Source organism: Narcine bancroftii, chromosome 2 (genome assembly GCF_036971445.1).
Source record: "Narcine bancroftii isolate sNarBan1 chromosome 2, sNarBan1.hap1, whole genome shotgun sequence".
Classification (NCBI taxonomy): Eukaryota; Metazoa; Chordata; class Chondrichthyes; order Torpediniformes; family Narcinidae; genus Narcine; species Narcine bancroftii.
This window is the reverse complement of record NC_091470.1, coordinates 225,354,034-225,369,368: the sequence shown is the minus strand read 5'-3', so window position 1 is coordinate 225,369,368 and position 15,335 is coordinate 225,354,034. Positions and strand designations below refer to the sequence as shown.

Sequence of the window (15,335 nt, the reverse complement as noted above, 5' to 3'; positions counted from 1 at the left end):
CATATGATTCCACTGTATTAATTAGCATTTATTTTTGACCTGCTTCAGTTCTGAATGACAGGTTGATGTAAATTAGAAGGAATGAAACATTTCAGAAATATTCGGGACGCTTGACGCAAATCACCTCTGTGGTAATTCACGGGCAGATTCTAGTGCATTTGCATTCCAATTATACTTAAGGAAGCAGGCTATTTTGGGGGAGCCCAGATTCCCACTGTTAAGAAAGGGTCGCTCTTTGCAAATCTCAAACATATTCAAATAAAGGTTTACTCCATAATCCAGTTTGGCTGTTAGTATAGACTTCAAAGTGAATGTAGACAGGTTCAGAGAAAGGACTGTTGGTAGGACTATTTCTGTGAAATTTAAAGACCACGTTAAAACAATGAACCAGAATGAGGAACTCCTTGCATTCAGTCCCTCCACTAATAGCTGACCATGGGCTGTCATTCACAAAAAAAGGCTAGAGTAACTTGCTTAAGATACGATGGCAGCACATCCCAAATCCATGTTTTAATACCAAGAATGACAAAGGCACAGGTGGGAACATGCTGGCTTAGAAGGGCAATTGAAAGGAAACCAATCCACTTGTCAGTTAGTTGGTTCTGGAATCTGCGCACACATGTTTTTTAGGGGACTCAATGCAGACACTAGTTATGCTTTGGAGTTTATTGCCAGAAGGATCGGTAGAAACAGAACCAGTCAAGATTTCAAAGATTCTTCTCACATGCAGTGGTGAGAAAGCTCTTTGTTTCTAGATTTTCTTTCGCCCAGTTTTAAATAACTTCCACAAACTGAGGAATGCTGCTTAATTTGAAGATAATATTCACTGAATATGCAGACCAAAATGCCTTGCATAATCTTTACTGAACCTGCTGCAGCTAAACTGGTAGTAATCAGGTCAGGTTTATATTCTTAACTAATCGAAACAAACCTGCCCATTTTTGGGAGGACCCAAGATTTGTTTAGAGTCACCTGCATCTCACACTGTTTGTGAATGACAGCTCGACATTTAACACCACCGTACCAGCAAAACTATTGATCAAACTCAGCAATATGGGTTTGCATCTCGATCCTCCATTTGCTCATCAGAGACATCAATCAATGTGGATGGGCAACATCACCTCCTCCTTACTGGCCATCAATCAGTGACCCTGCAAGTCTCCAGGCTTCGTTCCCTGCTCTATTCCTTCAACACCAGTGGTTCTCAACTTTTTTCTTCCCACTCACATACCACTTTAAGTAATCCTGTGATCAGTAAGGGATTGCTTAAGGTGGGATGTGAGTGGGCAGGGAAGGTTGAGAATCACTGCTCTAGACTCAATTCCTATGGAAATATTTTGCTTGAGAAAAATTGTCATTGGCCCATTTCCTTTGGAGTTCTGAAACCGTGATCATAACGAGTGAAATGAGGTACGATTAAAACAGTGGTTTTCAAACTTTTTCTTTGCACCCACATACCACCTTAAGCAATCCCTTACTAATCACAGAGCACTGATAGCATAGGGATTAAAGTGAGTGGAAAGAAAAAGGTAGAGAGCCACTGCTGCTCAACATTCATGATTGTGTAATCAAGTTCAGCTTCAATGCAAACTATAAAATCACTGAAGACACCAGTGTTGTTGGGAAATGTTCAGTCAAGTTCAAATTTATTGACCAGCTACATACATGACATCATATACAACTCTGAGATTCTTTTTCCTGCGGGCCAGGCAGAATTTCTTCTAATCAAGAATATAAACGCAACCAAAAGATATACATGCAAAAGAGAAAACATTTTGAAAGTTTTGCAAGTCAGCAATTTTTCAGATGCCACAACGATTGGAAGTGTTGTGGACAGTGAGGAAGGGTTTCAAAGCTTGCAGAGGGATCTGGACCAGCTGGGAAAATGGCCGATGAAATTTAATGCAGACAAGTGTGAGGTGTTTATTTTAGAAGGAAAAACCAAGAAAGGACATACATAGTGAATGGTAGGGCACTGAATGGTAGAACAGAGGGATTTGGGAATAGAGATACATAACTCCCTGAAAATGGCATTACAGGTGGATATGGTTTGGCATATTAGCCTTCATAAATCAAAGTATTGAGTACAGGCGTTGGGATGTTACGGTAATGTTGTATAAGACATTAGTGAGACCAAATTTAGAATTTTGGTCACCTAACTACAGGAACACATCAATAAGATAGAAAGAGTGCAGAGAAGATTTACTAGGATGTTGCCCAAACAGCAGGAACTGAGTTACAAGGAAAGGTTAAACAGGTTAGGACTTTATTCCCTGGAGTATAGAAGAATGAGAGAGATTTGATGAAGGTATTTAAAATGATGAGGGGAATAGACAGAGTAAATGTAGGTAGGCTTTTTTCCACTGAGGGTAGATGAGATACAAACCAAAGGACATGGGTTAAGAGTGAAAGGGAAACATTTAGGGGAACATGAGATGGAACTTCACACGAAGAGTGATGGGGGTGTGAAATGAGTGTCCAGCTGAAGTGCAAGCTCAATTTTAACATTTAAGAAGAGTTTTGACAGGTACATGGATGGGAGAGATCTGGAGGGCTATGCACTGGATGCAGGTCAGTGGGACTAAGCAAAACAAATGTGTGGCACAGACTAGAAGGGCCAAAGAGGCCAGTTTCTGTGCTGTAATGTTCTATGGCTCTATGATTCTAAATATAAACAAACTACAAATACCAAAAATAATAAATGTTCAGTCAGAAATAATGTGTAAAGTAAGAGTCGTTAAATGAGTTTCTGATTGAGTCTGTTGTTGAGGATTCTGATGGTGGAGGGGTAGCTGTTGTTCCTGAACCCGGTCGTATGAGTCTTGTGGTGCTAATACCTTTTTCCTGATGACAGTATGAGAACAGACTGTGATCTGGGTAGTTTGCATCTTTGATGATTGCTGCTGCTCTCCAACAGCAGCATACCAGGTAGATTTTCTCAACGTCAGGGTGAGTTTTGCTTGTAATGTACTGGGCTTCGTCAGAATATGGAATGGAGGTTGAGAATCCGGTTGTGTGGTGCAAGACCAATGATCTTGCACTCAATGTCTGCCAGACCAAGGAGCTTACTGTGGACTCTAAGGGACAACACTCCTGCCTTCATTGGCAGGTCAACCATGGAGAGGTTAATACCTTCACCTGGCTGGGAATCGACATATTGACAGCCCTCACCTGGAGCCAGCACATCAAGGCAAAGGTGAAGAAGGCACACATACGTCTCTACTGTCTGAGAATGCTGAGAAGTTGCGGCATGTTGTTGAATACTTTGTTGAACGTCCATAGGTTTATTGTGCAATGTACTGACTAAATGGATCATGGCCTGATTTGAAAACAAGTACCCAAGAATGTAGAAGGCTGCAGACAATGGCAAACGTAGCCAAGTCCATCACAGGCACTTTGAAGATCTATGTGAGACGCTGCCCCAAGAAGGCAGCCATCGTCCTGAAGGATTCTCATCACCCTGGTTGCAATCTCTTCTCACTGCTAACTTCAGGCAGAAGGTACAGAAGTCTGAGATCCAGCACCTCTTGGTTCAAGAATGCTATTTTTCCAATAACTGTCAGAATCCTGAACCTTCCCATTGTACCCAAACCCTAATCATGAGCTACTTGACACCACCAAAAGATCTGTCTGCACTATTAAAATACAGTAAGAACCCCTAGTATCTGGCACTTAAGGTGATTGGTAGATGCCAGATCAGTAGATTTGCCGATTGCTTTAGATCAATGGTTTTCAAACTGACCCCTAAACTCGTATTGCACCTTAAGCAATCCCTATGCCATAGGTGCTCTGTGATTAGTAAGAGATTGCTTCAGGTGGTGCATGAGTTGAAAGAAAAAGGTTGAAAACCACTGTTTTAATCATACATCATTGACTCGTTATGTGCACAATTTCATAACTCCAAAGGAAATGGGCCAATGACAATTCTCCCAAAAGCAAAATATTTCAGTAACCATTGGGTCTAGAGCAGTGATTCTCAACCTCCCCTTCCCACTCACATCCCACCTGAAGCAATCCCTTACTAATCACAGAGCACTGATGGCAGAGGATGTGAGTTTAGAGGGGTGCAATTTGAAAACCACTGCTTTAGATTAGTGTATTGTGTGATTGGCAAAGAGACCACTAGGGGAGTACCAATTTTAAACTCTCATATCTTTTTACCTATTTAATTTCCGCAAATTTTTTGCCAATTGCTTGAGGCTGCCAGTTTCTTGAATTCCTGATTATGGGGATTTTACTCTATCTCTCTTTTTCTTGCACTAACTGCAACTGTGAATATTTATTGATCTATCATTCTATATTGATCTCTTTTTCTAATGCAGTTGGTTTATCTTACACACCTGCACGGCAGAAGCAAGTAAGATCGTTGGTGAACCTGAATGTTTATGACAGTAAACTCGCATCGCATAAAAAAAAACATTTCCCCTCAAACCAAGCTATTTCTGATCTAATGCAAGAGGGCTCAAAATGCAGCCATGAAAAAAATGCATTTATCCCTCAGTGAAAGAATGTCTCTGACTAGGGAATAGTATTCACTTTTGAAAGACATACTCCTGTCAATTTTGCAGAAAACATGTACTTTTAAAAAGTTGAGCACTCTGTTTTATTTCATCTTCTGACAGACCTCCAACATGAATGGTCGGGACAAGACATGTCTGGTTTGCTAAGTAGGAATTTACAAAACTGACAGGAATGATGCTTTGAAATTGGGGAAATGCTTCTTTCAATAATGCATGAGAGGAATTAACAGCTTTAAACTTTATTGAAACATTGAGATGATATTTTTGCATAGAAAAGGCTTCTGAATATTTAAAGTGTTAAATAGCTGAGAGTAATATATGATTTGAAAGGTCAAAGAAATTTAAATTAATTCAAGTTTTGGAAAGATAAATGCCCATTGATTCCTGAGACAGTTTAATGAAATATTCTGTTTAGTAACTTGATATGGACATCTTGGCATGTATTTTCAAAATCAATAACAACTTTGGAAGCCAACAATTAAATCTTAGGGTCCAAAAGAAGAGGAAATTGCTGCCGAGAGCAAATTAATACTCTGAACTGTGTGTCAGGGCATGCGATAAGATAGAAATGAGAAGCACCAGGAAACATTCTGAAGGTGTCAAACATAACCGGAGACCCCTCCAAAAAAAAATTATTTCAATCCTATAAAACTTGCTCTCACCCTCCCTCCCCTCTGCCCAAAAAAAATGTCTTTGCTGCCGCTGGTGCGGATCCAGGAGAGAGGAGAGCAGAGACACGGCACTCCCACGGGGTCCAACCACCCAGTGAGGCTGAACAGCCCATTAAAGGAACCGATGGTAGTTTTATTTAAAATCCCACGACCGGGAGGCCTGGACCCTAGATGACAGTGCCTCTGATAGGCAGCAGCCATGAGGGGTTCCAGGGAAGTGGAGGGCTGGCGCAGGGCACTATAAAATGAGGAGACCTCCCTCCCCCACCCGTCTGAGAAGATGAAGCAGAAGAGGCCACCCATGGGACAGTGACCATGGCAGCGGATAGGGGCTCCATGTCTGAAAGACCCATGTAGGTGGCAGGCCGCTGGTTCCTCGAGGCGATGAACCCGCGGAGGCTGCTAGCTGCTGGAGACAGTGGTCAAGGGACTTGCACCAGGCTGCGAACTGCTGGAGACTGGCTCGAAACTGGCTGGCGGGGTACCAGGTATCGGAACCGGGATGCGAGAGAGTGGCGTTGAAGAGCTTAATGGCATCGGATGCTTGGATCTGAAGCTCAGACAGTCGATCATTTGGATGGACTTTGTGTGGCTGCGGAGGCTGCGGGAGCGCTGGAGGTGAATCCATGGACCCTTGGTGACTCTGGGGAGACCCTCTTTTGCTTCTATTTCTCTGACTGTAAGAGATGCTTCAGGCAATTTCTGCCAATGGCAATTTTGTGCAATATGACACTGTCTTTAATATGTGACAATAAAATGAATCTTGGGCTCAAATCTCATGCTGTCTGTAAGAAGTTTGTATGCTCTGGTTTCTCAAACTGTTTGAAACGTACAGAGGGAGTAGGTTAATGGGGTGTAAATTTGGCGGCACGGACTCATGGGCCAAAATGACCTGTTACAGTGTTGTATCCCTAAATTTAAAATTTAATTAAAATTTAAAATTTAAATTTGAATAACATTTAAATTATACACTTTAAAGACTCTGCGAAAGGGTTAACCACCTTGAAAGATTCCTTTGTATTATTCTCCAATAATAAACATGATAATAATATTCAATGAATCCTTGACAAACTCTGTGCATTTTTTTTTAATGTTTGCTTTTAATTCCTTTAGCAAAGTAGAAAAAAAACATTATGTTGGTCCCTTTTTGTCTAAAATTATCTAATTTTAAAATCTTGTGGTACTAATATTGAATCGTATCTCACTTGAAGCTTGGTAATGCAAAGTTCCTTTTATAGTTCCACTGCTATAGTTTTTTTCAATATGGTCATTGAGGATAGTCTAAAATTCCCATCAGAATATGGGAATGAGAATCCATGGAAAATGGACGTATGTGAAAGCTCCTTCTGTGTCTTCAAAATGGAGAAAGCGATTCTGTTATCTGTCTTGTCATTCAACAACTCCTCCTTAAAAAAAAATAAGCTCTTCTATTCTCATCACCAAGAAAAGTCTACCTAGTCACAATTTTGGGGACAGAGGCCTCCAAACCCACCCTTTTTTAGATGGGATCTCTCCGACATAGACAAATGCTCTGACTGAGGAGAATGCGCCTTTGGAGAGAGACCTTTCACTCGGATGGTATTCTAGAAGCTGGGGCATGAAGCCACACCAACCCAAATGATAATTGCTGAGTCTGCTGGCCAGACATCTGGATACTTGGAAATTGTGATAATGAAAGTGAGGCAATGAAAAACATGAAAAACCTCTGATAGATTCTCAAGTTTTATGTTACATTAAATAAAATAAATAAATTGGAATGTTCAAAGCAATGTACAAAATGCATATGCTACCATATTTAATTGAGTCCTACAACACAGTTATGGGCCCTTCTGGCCCATGGGTCCGTACCACCCAAATACCCCACTTTACCATCATTTTGAAGGATGGGAGGAAACTGGAGTACCCGGAGGAAACCCACACAGACACAGGGAGAACATCCAAACAGACAGCTTGGATTCACACCCAGGTTGCTGATACCATGATAGCATTGTACCAACCGTCTTGCCGTGTTGTCCTTTAGCAGTATATTCCTGTTGGCATCTTTAATTCCTCCAAGACTATTGCCACCACTTTAAAAAAAAATTTGTCCAGTACGGTTGGCGTAGCGCTTAGCGCAACACCTTCAAAGCGCTAGCGATCAGGACCGGGGTTCATATCCATTTGTACAATCTCCCCGTGTCTGCATGAGTTTTCCCTGGGGGCTCTGATTTCCTCCCACTGTTCAAAATGTGCCAGGTAATTGGATGTAAATTCGGCAGCATGGACTCGTGGGCCGAAATGGCCTGTTACCGTGCTGCATGTCTAAATTAAAAAAAAATTCTCAGCATCACCTGCTCATTGAACCACAGGGTTATTTTCTTCCTAGAACTCCTGCCACCTCGCACCCCCCACCCCACCCTTCCTCTTTTAAAATTGAAGACTCTAATTCAAATGTTTTGAACCAGGTCCCTGACTCCATTCAATTTATTCATTGTCCACTCTCTTTTCATGGTAGTAAAATAATATTCTTGAAGTGAGTAGCACTTAGTCTGGTCTGTTGGATATTTCAGGGGGCTGGAGAGAGTTCTTTAAATGTCTTGCGTCAATTTCCGCATTGATATCTGCAAGTTGATCGCTTGTCCTGAATCAGGAGAGCCTGTGATCCACGTGCAGCAGCAAGTCCCAGTGTTTGTCACTTCACCCATTATTCAGGCAAATGCACCTTTAACACATTAGGCAGGAGGCAAAATGCTCAATTTTGAGCCTTTGTGACAGGTGTGACTTTTGGCCAGTTCTGGGGATTGTTTGAAACTCTTTCTGCAATAAAATTACGTTAAATATTTTAAGGGACAGAAGAGAACAAAATGTAAAAAGAACGGCATCATTTCTCCCTTTGTGCTTGCTCCACTAGATCTTGCTAACCTTTAACTCAATGCTTGCACAGAGGCCATATTCAATCTCTATCAGCAACTGAGCCCTTTTAAATGTAGAATTCCAAATATTTACCACCCGCTGGGTGGAGAAATTTTTTTCTTATCTCTGTTCTTAATGGCCAATTGTCATTTTGATACAGGGGTCGCAAAGTTGAAACATCCCAGCCAGGGGATTTATCAGTTCTGCATCTACCCAGATCAACACATTAAGAGTTAGTTGAAGGTATTTTGATGAGATAATTTCATTCTTCTAAACTTGGGCGGCATGGTTGGCGTAGCGGTTAGTGCAATTCCTTTAGAGCGCCAACGATCGGGACCAAGGTTCAAATCCCACACTGTCTGGAAGGAGTTTCTACGTTCTCCCTTTGTCTGCGTGGGTTTTACCTGGGACCTCCGGTTTCCTCCCACCATTCAAAATCATTCCGGGGGTGTAGGTTAATTGTGTGTAAATTGGGCGGCATGGGCTGAAAAGGCCTGTTACCATGCTGTATGTCTAATTTTTTTTAAATTAAAAATCAGGAAGTATTTGCCCAGTGTGATTAATGTCTTATCAGTAGACTAATATACAAATTAGACTGATTACCATGATCATTGCCTTCAGAGAGAGTCTAACTTCTATAATAAGTTTTTCCAATCTTCCAATTGTGGCCCATTTTGAACATTTGGACTAGTTAATTACATCAACCAGAGACTAACAGGATGGAGATGATACTATGAGTGGGGTGTATGGGGGGGTGGGGGGGGCGGGGGAGAGGGGAGAGGGGATTTGGAAGGAGAGGAGATCAAATCACCGTGGGTGTTGCGCATACACAGTGAAACCCCTGGTATCCGGCTCCTTTGGAGATCAGTAGATGCCGGATAAGTGTATTTGAAGTTCGCTTAAGATTGCACACTGCATGATTGGCAAACTTCGGCGCAAAGGGCCACTAGTTTTAAACCTGCATTTCTTATCTCTATTTTTTGCAGTTTTATTTTTGCCTGTTGCTTGAGGCTGTTGGTGCCTTCAATTCCGGATACGGGGATTTTGTTGTGTATGTTTTAATGAGGGAGGGTTCAGATCTAACATGAGTAATTTCTGAGGTAATTGCAGACAGGATCAATAATCATTTAGTGGGAACATACACCTCTGAGTGATCACAGGACCAGTGTGGTTTGAAACCAAATAAAGTTGAAGTGAACCGTGTATCTGACAAACAGACCAATAAGTTATTTGAAGGAATATTAAATTGCATCAACCCTGATCAGAATTACCCACCCCCCCCCCATCTAGATATATTCAAAACAAATTCATAAATTATAATATCATAAGGAAAGCAGTGGTTAACCTAAATATAGGTGAGAAAGTAGAACTGGCTACAGCTAGGAGCGGTGAGGCAAGTAGCAGAACTCCAGTTCAGGGAGACGGAGTAAACCCATAGAAGAACTTGAGGCCTCGTAAACAGAGTCAGATGAAGAAGGGTGTGAAGAGGATTCATTACCTATTGGGCTAAAGGCCAACATTATGCACACTATGTAAGAAGACATAAATGCATTCTTTCCATTTTCTTTTCAGAGCGGTTCAACGTGTACTTGATGCCAACTCCCAACCTGGACATTTATGGAGAATGCACCATGCAGATCACACATGAGAACATTTACCTGTGGGATATCCACAATCCCAGAGTTAAACTTGTTATGTGGCCACTCAGCTCCCTCAGACGGTATGGAAGGGACTCAACGTGGTTTACATTTGAAGCTGGCAGGTAACTATTACCTCTCAATGCAATTTTAGTATGTAATTATCATAATTCGAGGTCATTTCTTTAGATGGGTGAAATCCACATTAAATGAATCAGAATTTATTGTCGTGAACAGGTCACAAACTTGGTTGTTTTGGAGCAACATCACAATGCAAACATTTGTATAAGCCACATTTCAAAATAAATAAAAACAGTGCAAGGCAATAAGACAAAGTGAGGCTCATTCAGGAATCTATGGCAGAGAGGAAGAAGCTGTCCTTGTGCCACCTAATGCTTGTCTTTAGGCCTCTGGATGTTTTTCCCGGTGGTGGCAGAGTGAAGAGGGCATGTACCATACAGTTAATTTTATATTCACTATTCCCCTTATCCTGTACACGTACATCATGTAATATAGTGGTCCCAGGAGTTGGTGCTGATCCCGAAACTTGGCCCCTAAACAAACACCCCCCCCCCACCAATGACTTTGCTTTCAGTTGGAAACAATGAACTAGAAATTGGTTATGGACCATGACGGTCCAAATTGGAAGGCCTGAAACTCACCTGAAATTGGACTTCTAAGAGTGAAGGCATACACATTCATACACTGGTACAGTAAAAATGATGAAGGGGACAGGTTTACTGTATGTTCATTTAATTTGCCTGACTAGACTGCATTGAGTTTAAGTAGGGAAGAACACATCCAGGTTAACAGCCACTCAATCATGTTTATTTCAATTAATACTTTGACAGGTGAGCAGGTTCTGTAATGAGGGTTTTATCTTTTCCTTCTGATTCTTTTTCTATAAACATTTAATCACTATAATGGAATCTACAAACGTGCTGGAGAAACATAGCAGGTCATGCAACATCTGTAGGAAGAAGGGAACCCACGTTTTGAGCCTGAGCCCTTTGTCAAAGTATAATCAAGAAGCAGACAGGTGTCTGAACAAAAAGGTGCAGGGAGGAGGGGAGGGAAGAAGGAGTAAGGGAGGAGCACTGGCAAAAGGTCAGAGGTGTATATGGGTGGAGGGCAAAATAAAAAAAGCTGAGAGTGATAGGGTGAAGGGGTAATTGAATGGAAAAGGCAGAGGGTGGGGAGGTGGAGGAAAGAAGACAGAGGGATAGGGAGTGAGAGAGAAAGAGATGGGAGGTGTGCTAATGGAAACTGAATGTCAATACCAATGCCATTCAGTTGGATGATGCCCAGATGAAATATGAAGTGCTGTTCCTCTTTGCGGGTAGCCGTGATTTGGTGGTGCCTGAGATCATGGTAAGACATGTCAGTGTGAGAATGGGATGTGGAATTAAAAAGATTGGCCACAAGGAGGTCCCCACTATGACAGAAGATGGAGCAAAGCTCATCAAAAATATCTCCCGGTCTGCTTCCAATCACTCCAATTTATAGGAGGCCACAAGGAGAGCAGTGGAAATAGTAGATGTTCCTTGTGGGGCTAAACTGGGGGGGGGAGTTGGAAATCGCATGGCCTGAGATGGTAGCGGAGCAAGTAGTTGAGGAAGTAAGTCTGGGTGAGTACATGGTCATAGAGCTTGAGGGCAGAAAGGATTACAGAAGGGGAGCAGTTAGGGACCCTCACTTTGAAGAAAGGAGGAGAATTCTTCAGGGCAGGCATCCCTCAAAGAGACTTTGCTGTGGAGCAGCTGATTGCCTGTGTGCAAATGAGCTGAAGAGTTGACAAAGATATTGGGATGCATTTTAACTCGATAAGTGGTAATGATTACACCAGGGCTGTTTCAGACTTTATCAAAATGGCTGTGGATGAGTCTGTCCCCACCAAATTATTCAGGGTTTTCCCGAACCAGAAGCCTTGGATGAACAATGAAATCCAGAAGCTGCTGAGAACCAGATCACAGGCATTTAAATCCAGAGATCCAGAATTCTATGCCATTCTAGGAAAAGCCATCTCCTGGATGAGGTGGAGATTCTGGATGAGAATGGAAACAACAAAGAATACTCTGCAGTTGCGGAAGGGCCTAAAGGACATAACCTGTCACAAAACCAAAGCCAGTACAGTAGTAGACACCAATCAAATTGCAGGGTTGCAATAGAGCACACTCTGCTACAAACAAAATGATGACTGACCAATTGATTGATCTCTTCTTACCTCAACTATAAAAGCAAAATGGGCTGCAATTTATCAAAAATTACATCCCATTAAAGCAATTGAATGTATTAATAATTTTAACTTTGGTTTTATGGAAAATTATATAATGTATAAACATCATTAATTTGATAAAAGAAATATTTTTCTCATGACTTTGAAATTAAACTTAGTGAGGAAACAAAATTGCACAACCCAGTTAAAAAAAATGAGTATGTTCCTTTATATTTTACATTTAGGAATACTGTGTGGTAATAGCTCCTTCCGTCACACGAGGCCGTGCTGCCCAAATACCCCTGCAAACTCCCGTACTCTGGAAGGGTGGGAGGAAACCAGAGCACACGGAGAAAAGGCACGCAAGTCAGGGGGAGAATGCACAAACTTCTTACAGACAGTGCCAGATTCCAACCTGGGTTGCAATTATATTTACATAATCTTCTTTTATTTTTGATTATTTTTTTGTTTTCCATCAATAAATAAGGAGATAATGTCACCGACTGTTACAGAATATATCAATATCTCCCAGCAATCTATATACATGTGTTTCTCCCTCTCCCATTCCCACCACCCTTCAAAAAAATGGGAAAGTCAGAGAAAATGAAAAGAATTAGGGGATAAAAAGAGAGAAAAAGAAAGAAAGTGGTTGGACGTAGGTCGGCATTTCCATTAAGTGTCCATAGATACTGTGGAGCCACCCACTTATATAATTTCTTGAATTAATCCATCTATTGGTAAATCTCCGTCACTTTTTATCAGATGTGGCTCCATTTGTTCTCCCATGTACTTGAGGTATGCCTGCTGTATTTTAACAAAGGTCTTATGTCGGTTTCTCAGATTGTATGTGATTTTCTTTCCATGGAAATGCAGCTATGCATCTCGATAATCCACTTACTGCTAAGAAGAGGGGAGCCAGACTTCCAGGTCATTGTTATACATTGTTTTGCTGTGGCCAAGGCAATAAATATGAATTGAATTTGGAATATGGTTAATTTGTAGCTTGTATCCATAAGGTTCCCCAGCAGATACAACATTGGATCCAGCGGAAAGGTTACCTTGGGTATTCTGGTCAGTATGTTGGCCAAATCCTGCCAAAATGGGGCTAAGTTAGTGCAGGACCAGGTTGCATGAACAAATGTTCCCTGCTCCACTCTACACCTGAAGCACGTCTCTGGCTCCTCTGGTTTTGCCTTGTGAATCTTTGGTGTGAGGTAGAGCTGGTGCAGAAAGTTCTAATGAACCAGTCTGTGTCTAGAGTTGATCACAGTTGTCATGCAGTCTGACCAGCATCTCTCATCAATTGTGATGCCCATTTCTGACTCCCATCTCTTGATCTGTGTAGTCCTTGCTTAGGGCTTTCACCTTGAACCAAGTAGATTCTGTGATATAAATTTGTGTGTGTTTCCTAGTCAAAGCAACTCTTCAACCTCGCTATGTGTAGGCGGGGTGATTGTAGGACCCCATCTATCCCTTAGAAATTATCTTAACTGGAGGAAATGATGAAAGTTCCCATAAGGTGAATTCTTTTTACCCTTTAGCAGCTTGAAGGACATAAGCTGTCTCCCCTCATAGCAGTCCTCAATATATCAGATCCCCTGCCAGGATTTTATTCCCCATGTTCACAGCATCAATTCATTATGAGTCTGTGGCACCTTTGGTGATATTTCCACTTTCTCTCTAATACATTCATTGATCTTGTGCCAGATTTTAATCAGATATTTCAGTATGGGGTTGTCCATTTTATTTGCTATTAATTTGGCATCCCTTTTGTATATGAAATCCTTCGCTGTCCTCTTCTCCCATTGCATGCAATCCCATTTGCACCCAAGTGGGTCATTCCCCTTTGTCAAAGAAGGGTGCAAGGAACCTCAACTAAGCTGTTAGATAGTATTTCTTAGGGCAACATTAGCCCCCCCCCCCCCATGTCAGTTTTTTCAAGGCTATTCTGGGTACTTTCCCATTCCATATGAGTTTCCTTGTTATCATTCAGCACCTAAAAAATAAGATTGTGACAATGGAATTGGCCAAGATTGGAAGGGGTATTGGAGTCCTGGCATCACCATTTTTATGCAGTTGACCCTTCCCATTAAGGTAATGGGCAGATCCTGCCATCTCATTATGTTACCTTCAATCTTCTCCTGAATAGGGGTTAGTTGAATTTATACAAATTTGTCAGGTTACTATCGATCTTGATTCTTAAGTATTTCACAACTCCTGTCTGCCAACTGAAATTACTGTTTCTTTGATACTCTTCATGGTCAAATTTATTTAGTGGCGTGATATTTATTTTTTCTATGTCGGCTTTATAGCCCGATATTGTACCGTCGACCTCCAGTGTGGTGAGCAATTTCGGCAAAGACCCAGCCAGGTCCGTCAGTTACAACAATCAATCGCCTGCCATTAGATTTATCTTGCGCTTGCCCTGATGTACTCTGAATCCCTTTATCACTGGATCTTTCTTGATGGCCTCTATCAATGGTTCAATTGCTAAGACAAACAGCCCTGGAGACAGGACACTCCTCCTGCCTGCTGAACCTACTGAAGGGAAAGGCTGGTGATGTTTCTCCATTCATACTGATTTTTGCCAGTGGTTTGACATAGAGTGTTTTTATCCAGTTTACAAACATTTGTCCTATTCCAAATTTTTCCAGAACTTTAAACAAAAAAGCCATTTTAGCCGATCAAGGGCCTTTTCTGCTTTCAGTGAAACTATTATACTTTGATCATGTTTTGCTTTTGCCAAATGAATAATGTTCAATGGTCTGCTCAAGTTGTTAGCAGAGTGTCTCTTCCTGATGAAGCCCACTTGATCTGGATCTATCAACTTGGGAAGGTACCGACCCAGCCTATTGAAAGTGCCTTGGCTATTATTTTGTAATGTGTATTTAATAGTGAGATAGGTCTGTATGAGGATGGCTTCAACAGGTATCAATAGGTCTTAGGGTTCCTTATCAAACTCAGGGTTGAAGCCGTCCTCTCCTGGAGACTTGTTTATTTGTAAAGTTCACAAGGCCTGTTTGATTTCCTCACTGGAAAGTGGGGCATCTATTTCCATCTGATCCTCCTGGATCAATCTCGGCAACTCAACCCTGCCAAGAACTCCTCAATTTTATTTACATCTCTTAGAGCCTTGGATTTATACAATTTCTCATAAAAAGTTTTAAATGTGTCATTTATTTCTCTTGGATGTATGTTACCGAGTCTGGCTCTGACTGAACTACATTAATTGTCATTGAAGTTTCCTCTGCTCTCAGTTGCCATGACAAACTTTTAAGTTTTTTCACCTAGATCATAATATCTTTGCTTGGATCACAAGAACATTATTTTTTCCCGATCTGTATGTTTGCAGAGTTTTTAAGTTTCTTATTTCCAAATTCCTGATATTTCTCATTCAATC

The 15,335-nt window shown here is 41.4% G+C and overlaps 1 protein-coding gene across 2 annotated transcripts in view; it reads left to right on the top strand.

Moving 5' to 3' along the window:
• dok6 (docking protein 6) overlaps window positions 1–15,335 on the top strand; it is a 517,340-nt gene that overhangs the window by 411,850 nt on the left and 90,155 nt on the right. For both annotated transcript variants that reach the window (XM_069920396.1, XM_069920395.1), the window contains one exon: window positions 9,656–9,845. In XM_069920396.1, coding sequence (XP_069776497.1) covers window positions 9,656–9,845 — 190 coding nt within the window. The remainder of the gene's footprint in view (window positions 1–9,655; window positions 9,846–15,335) is intronic.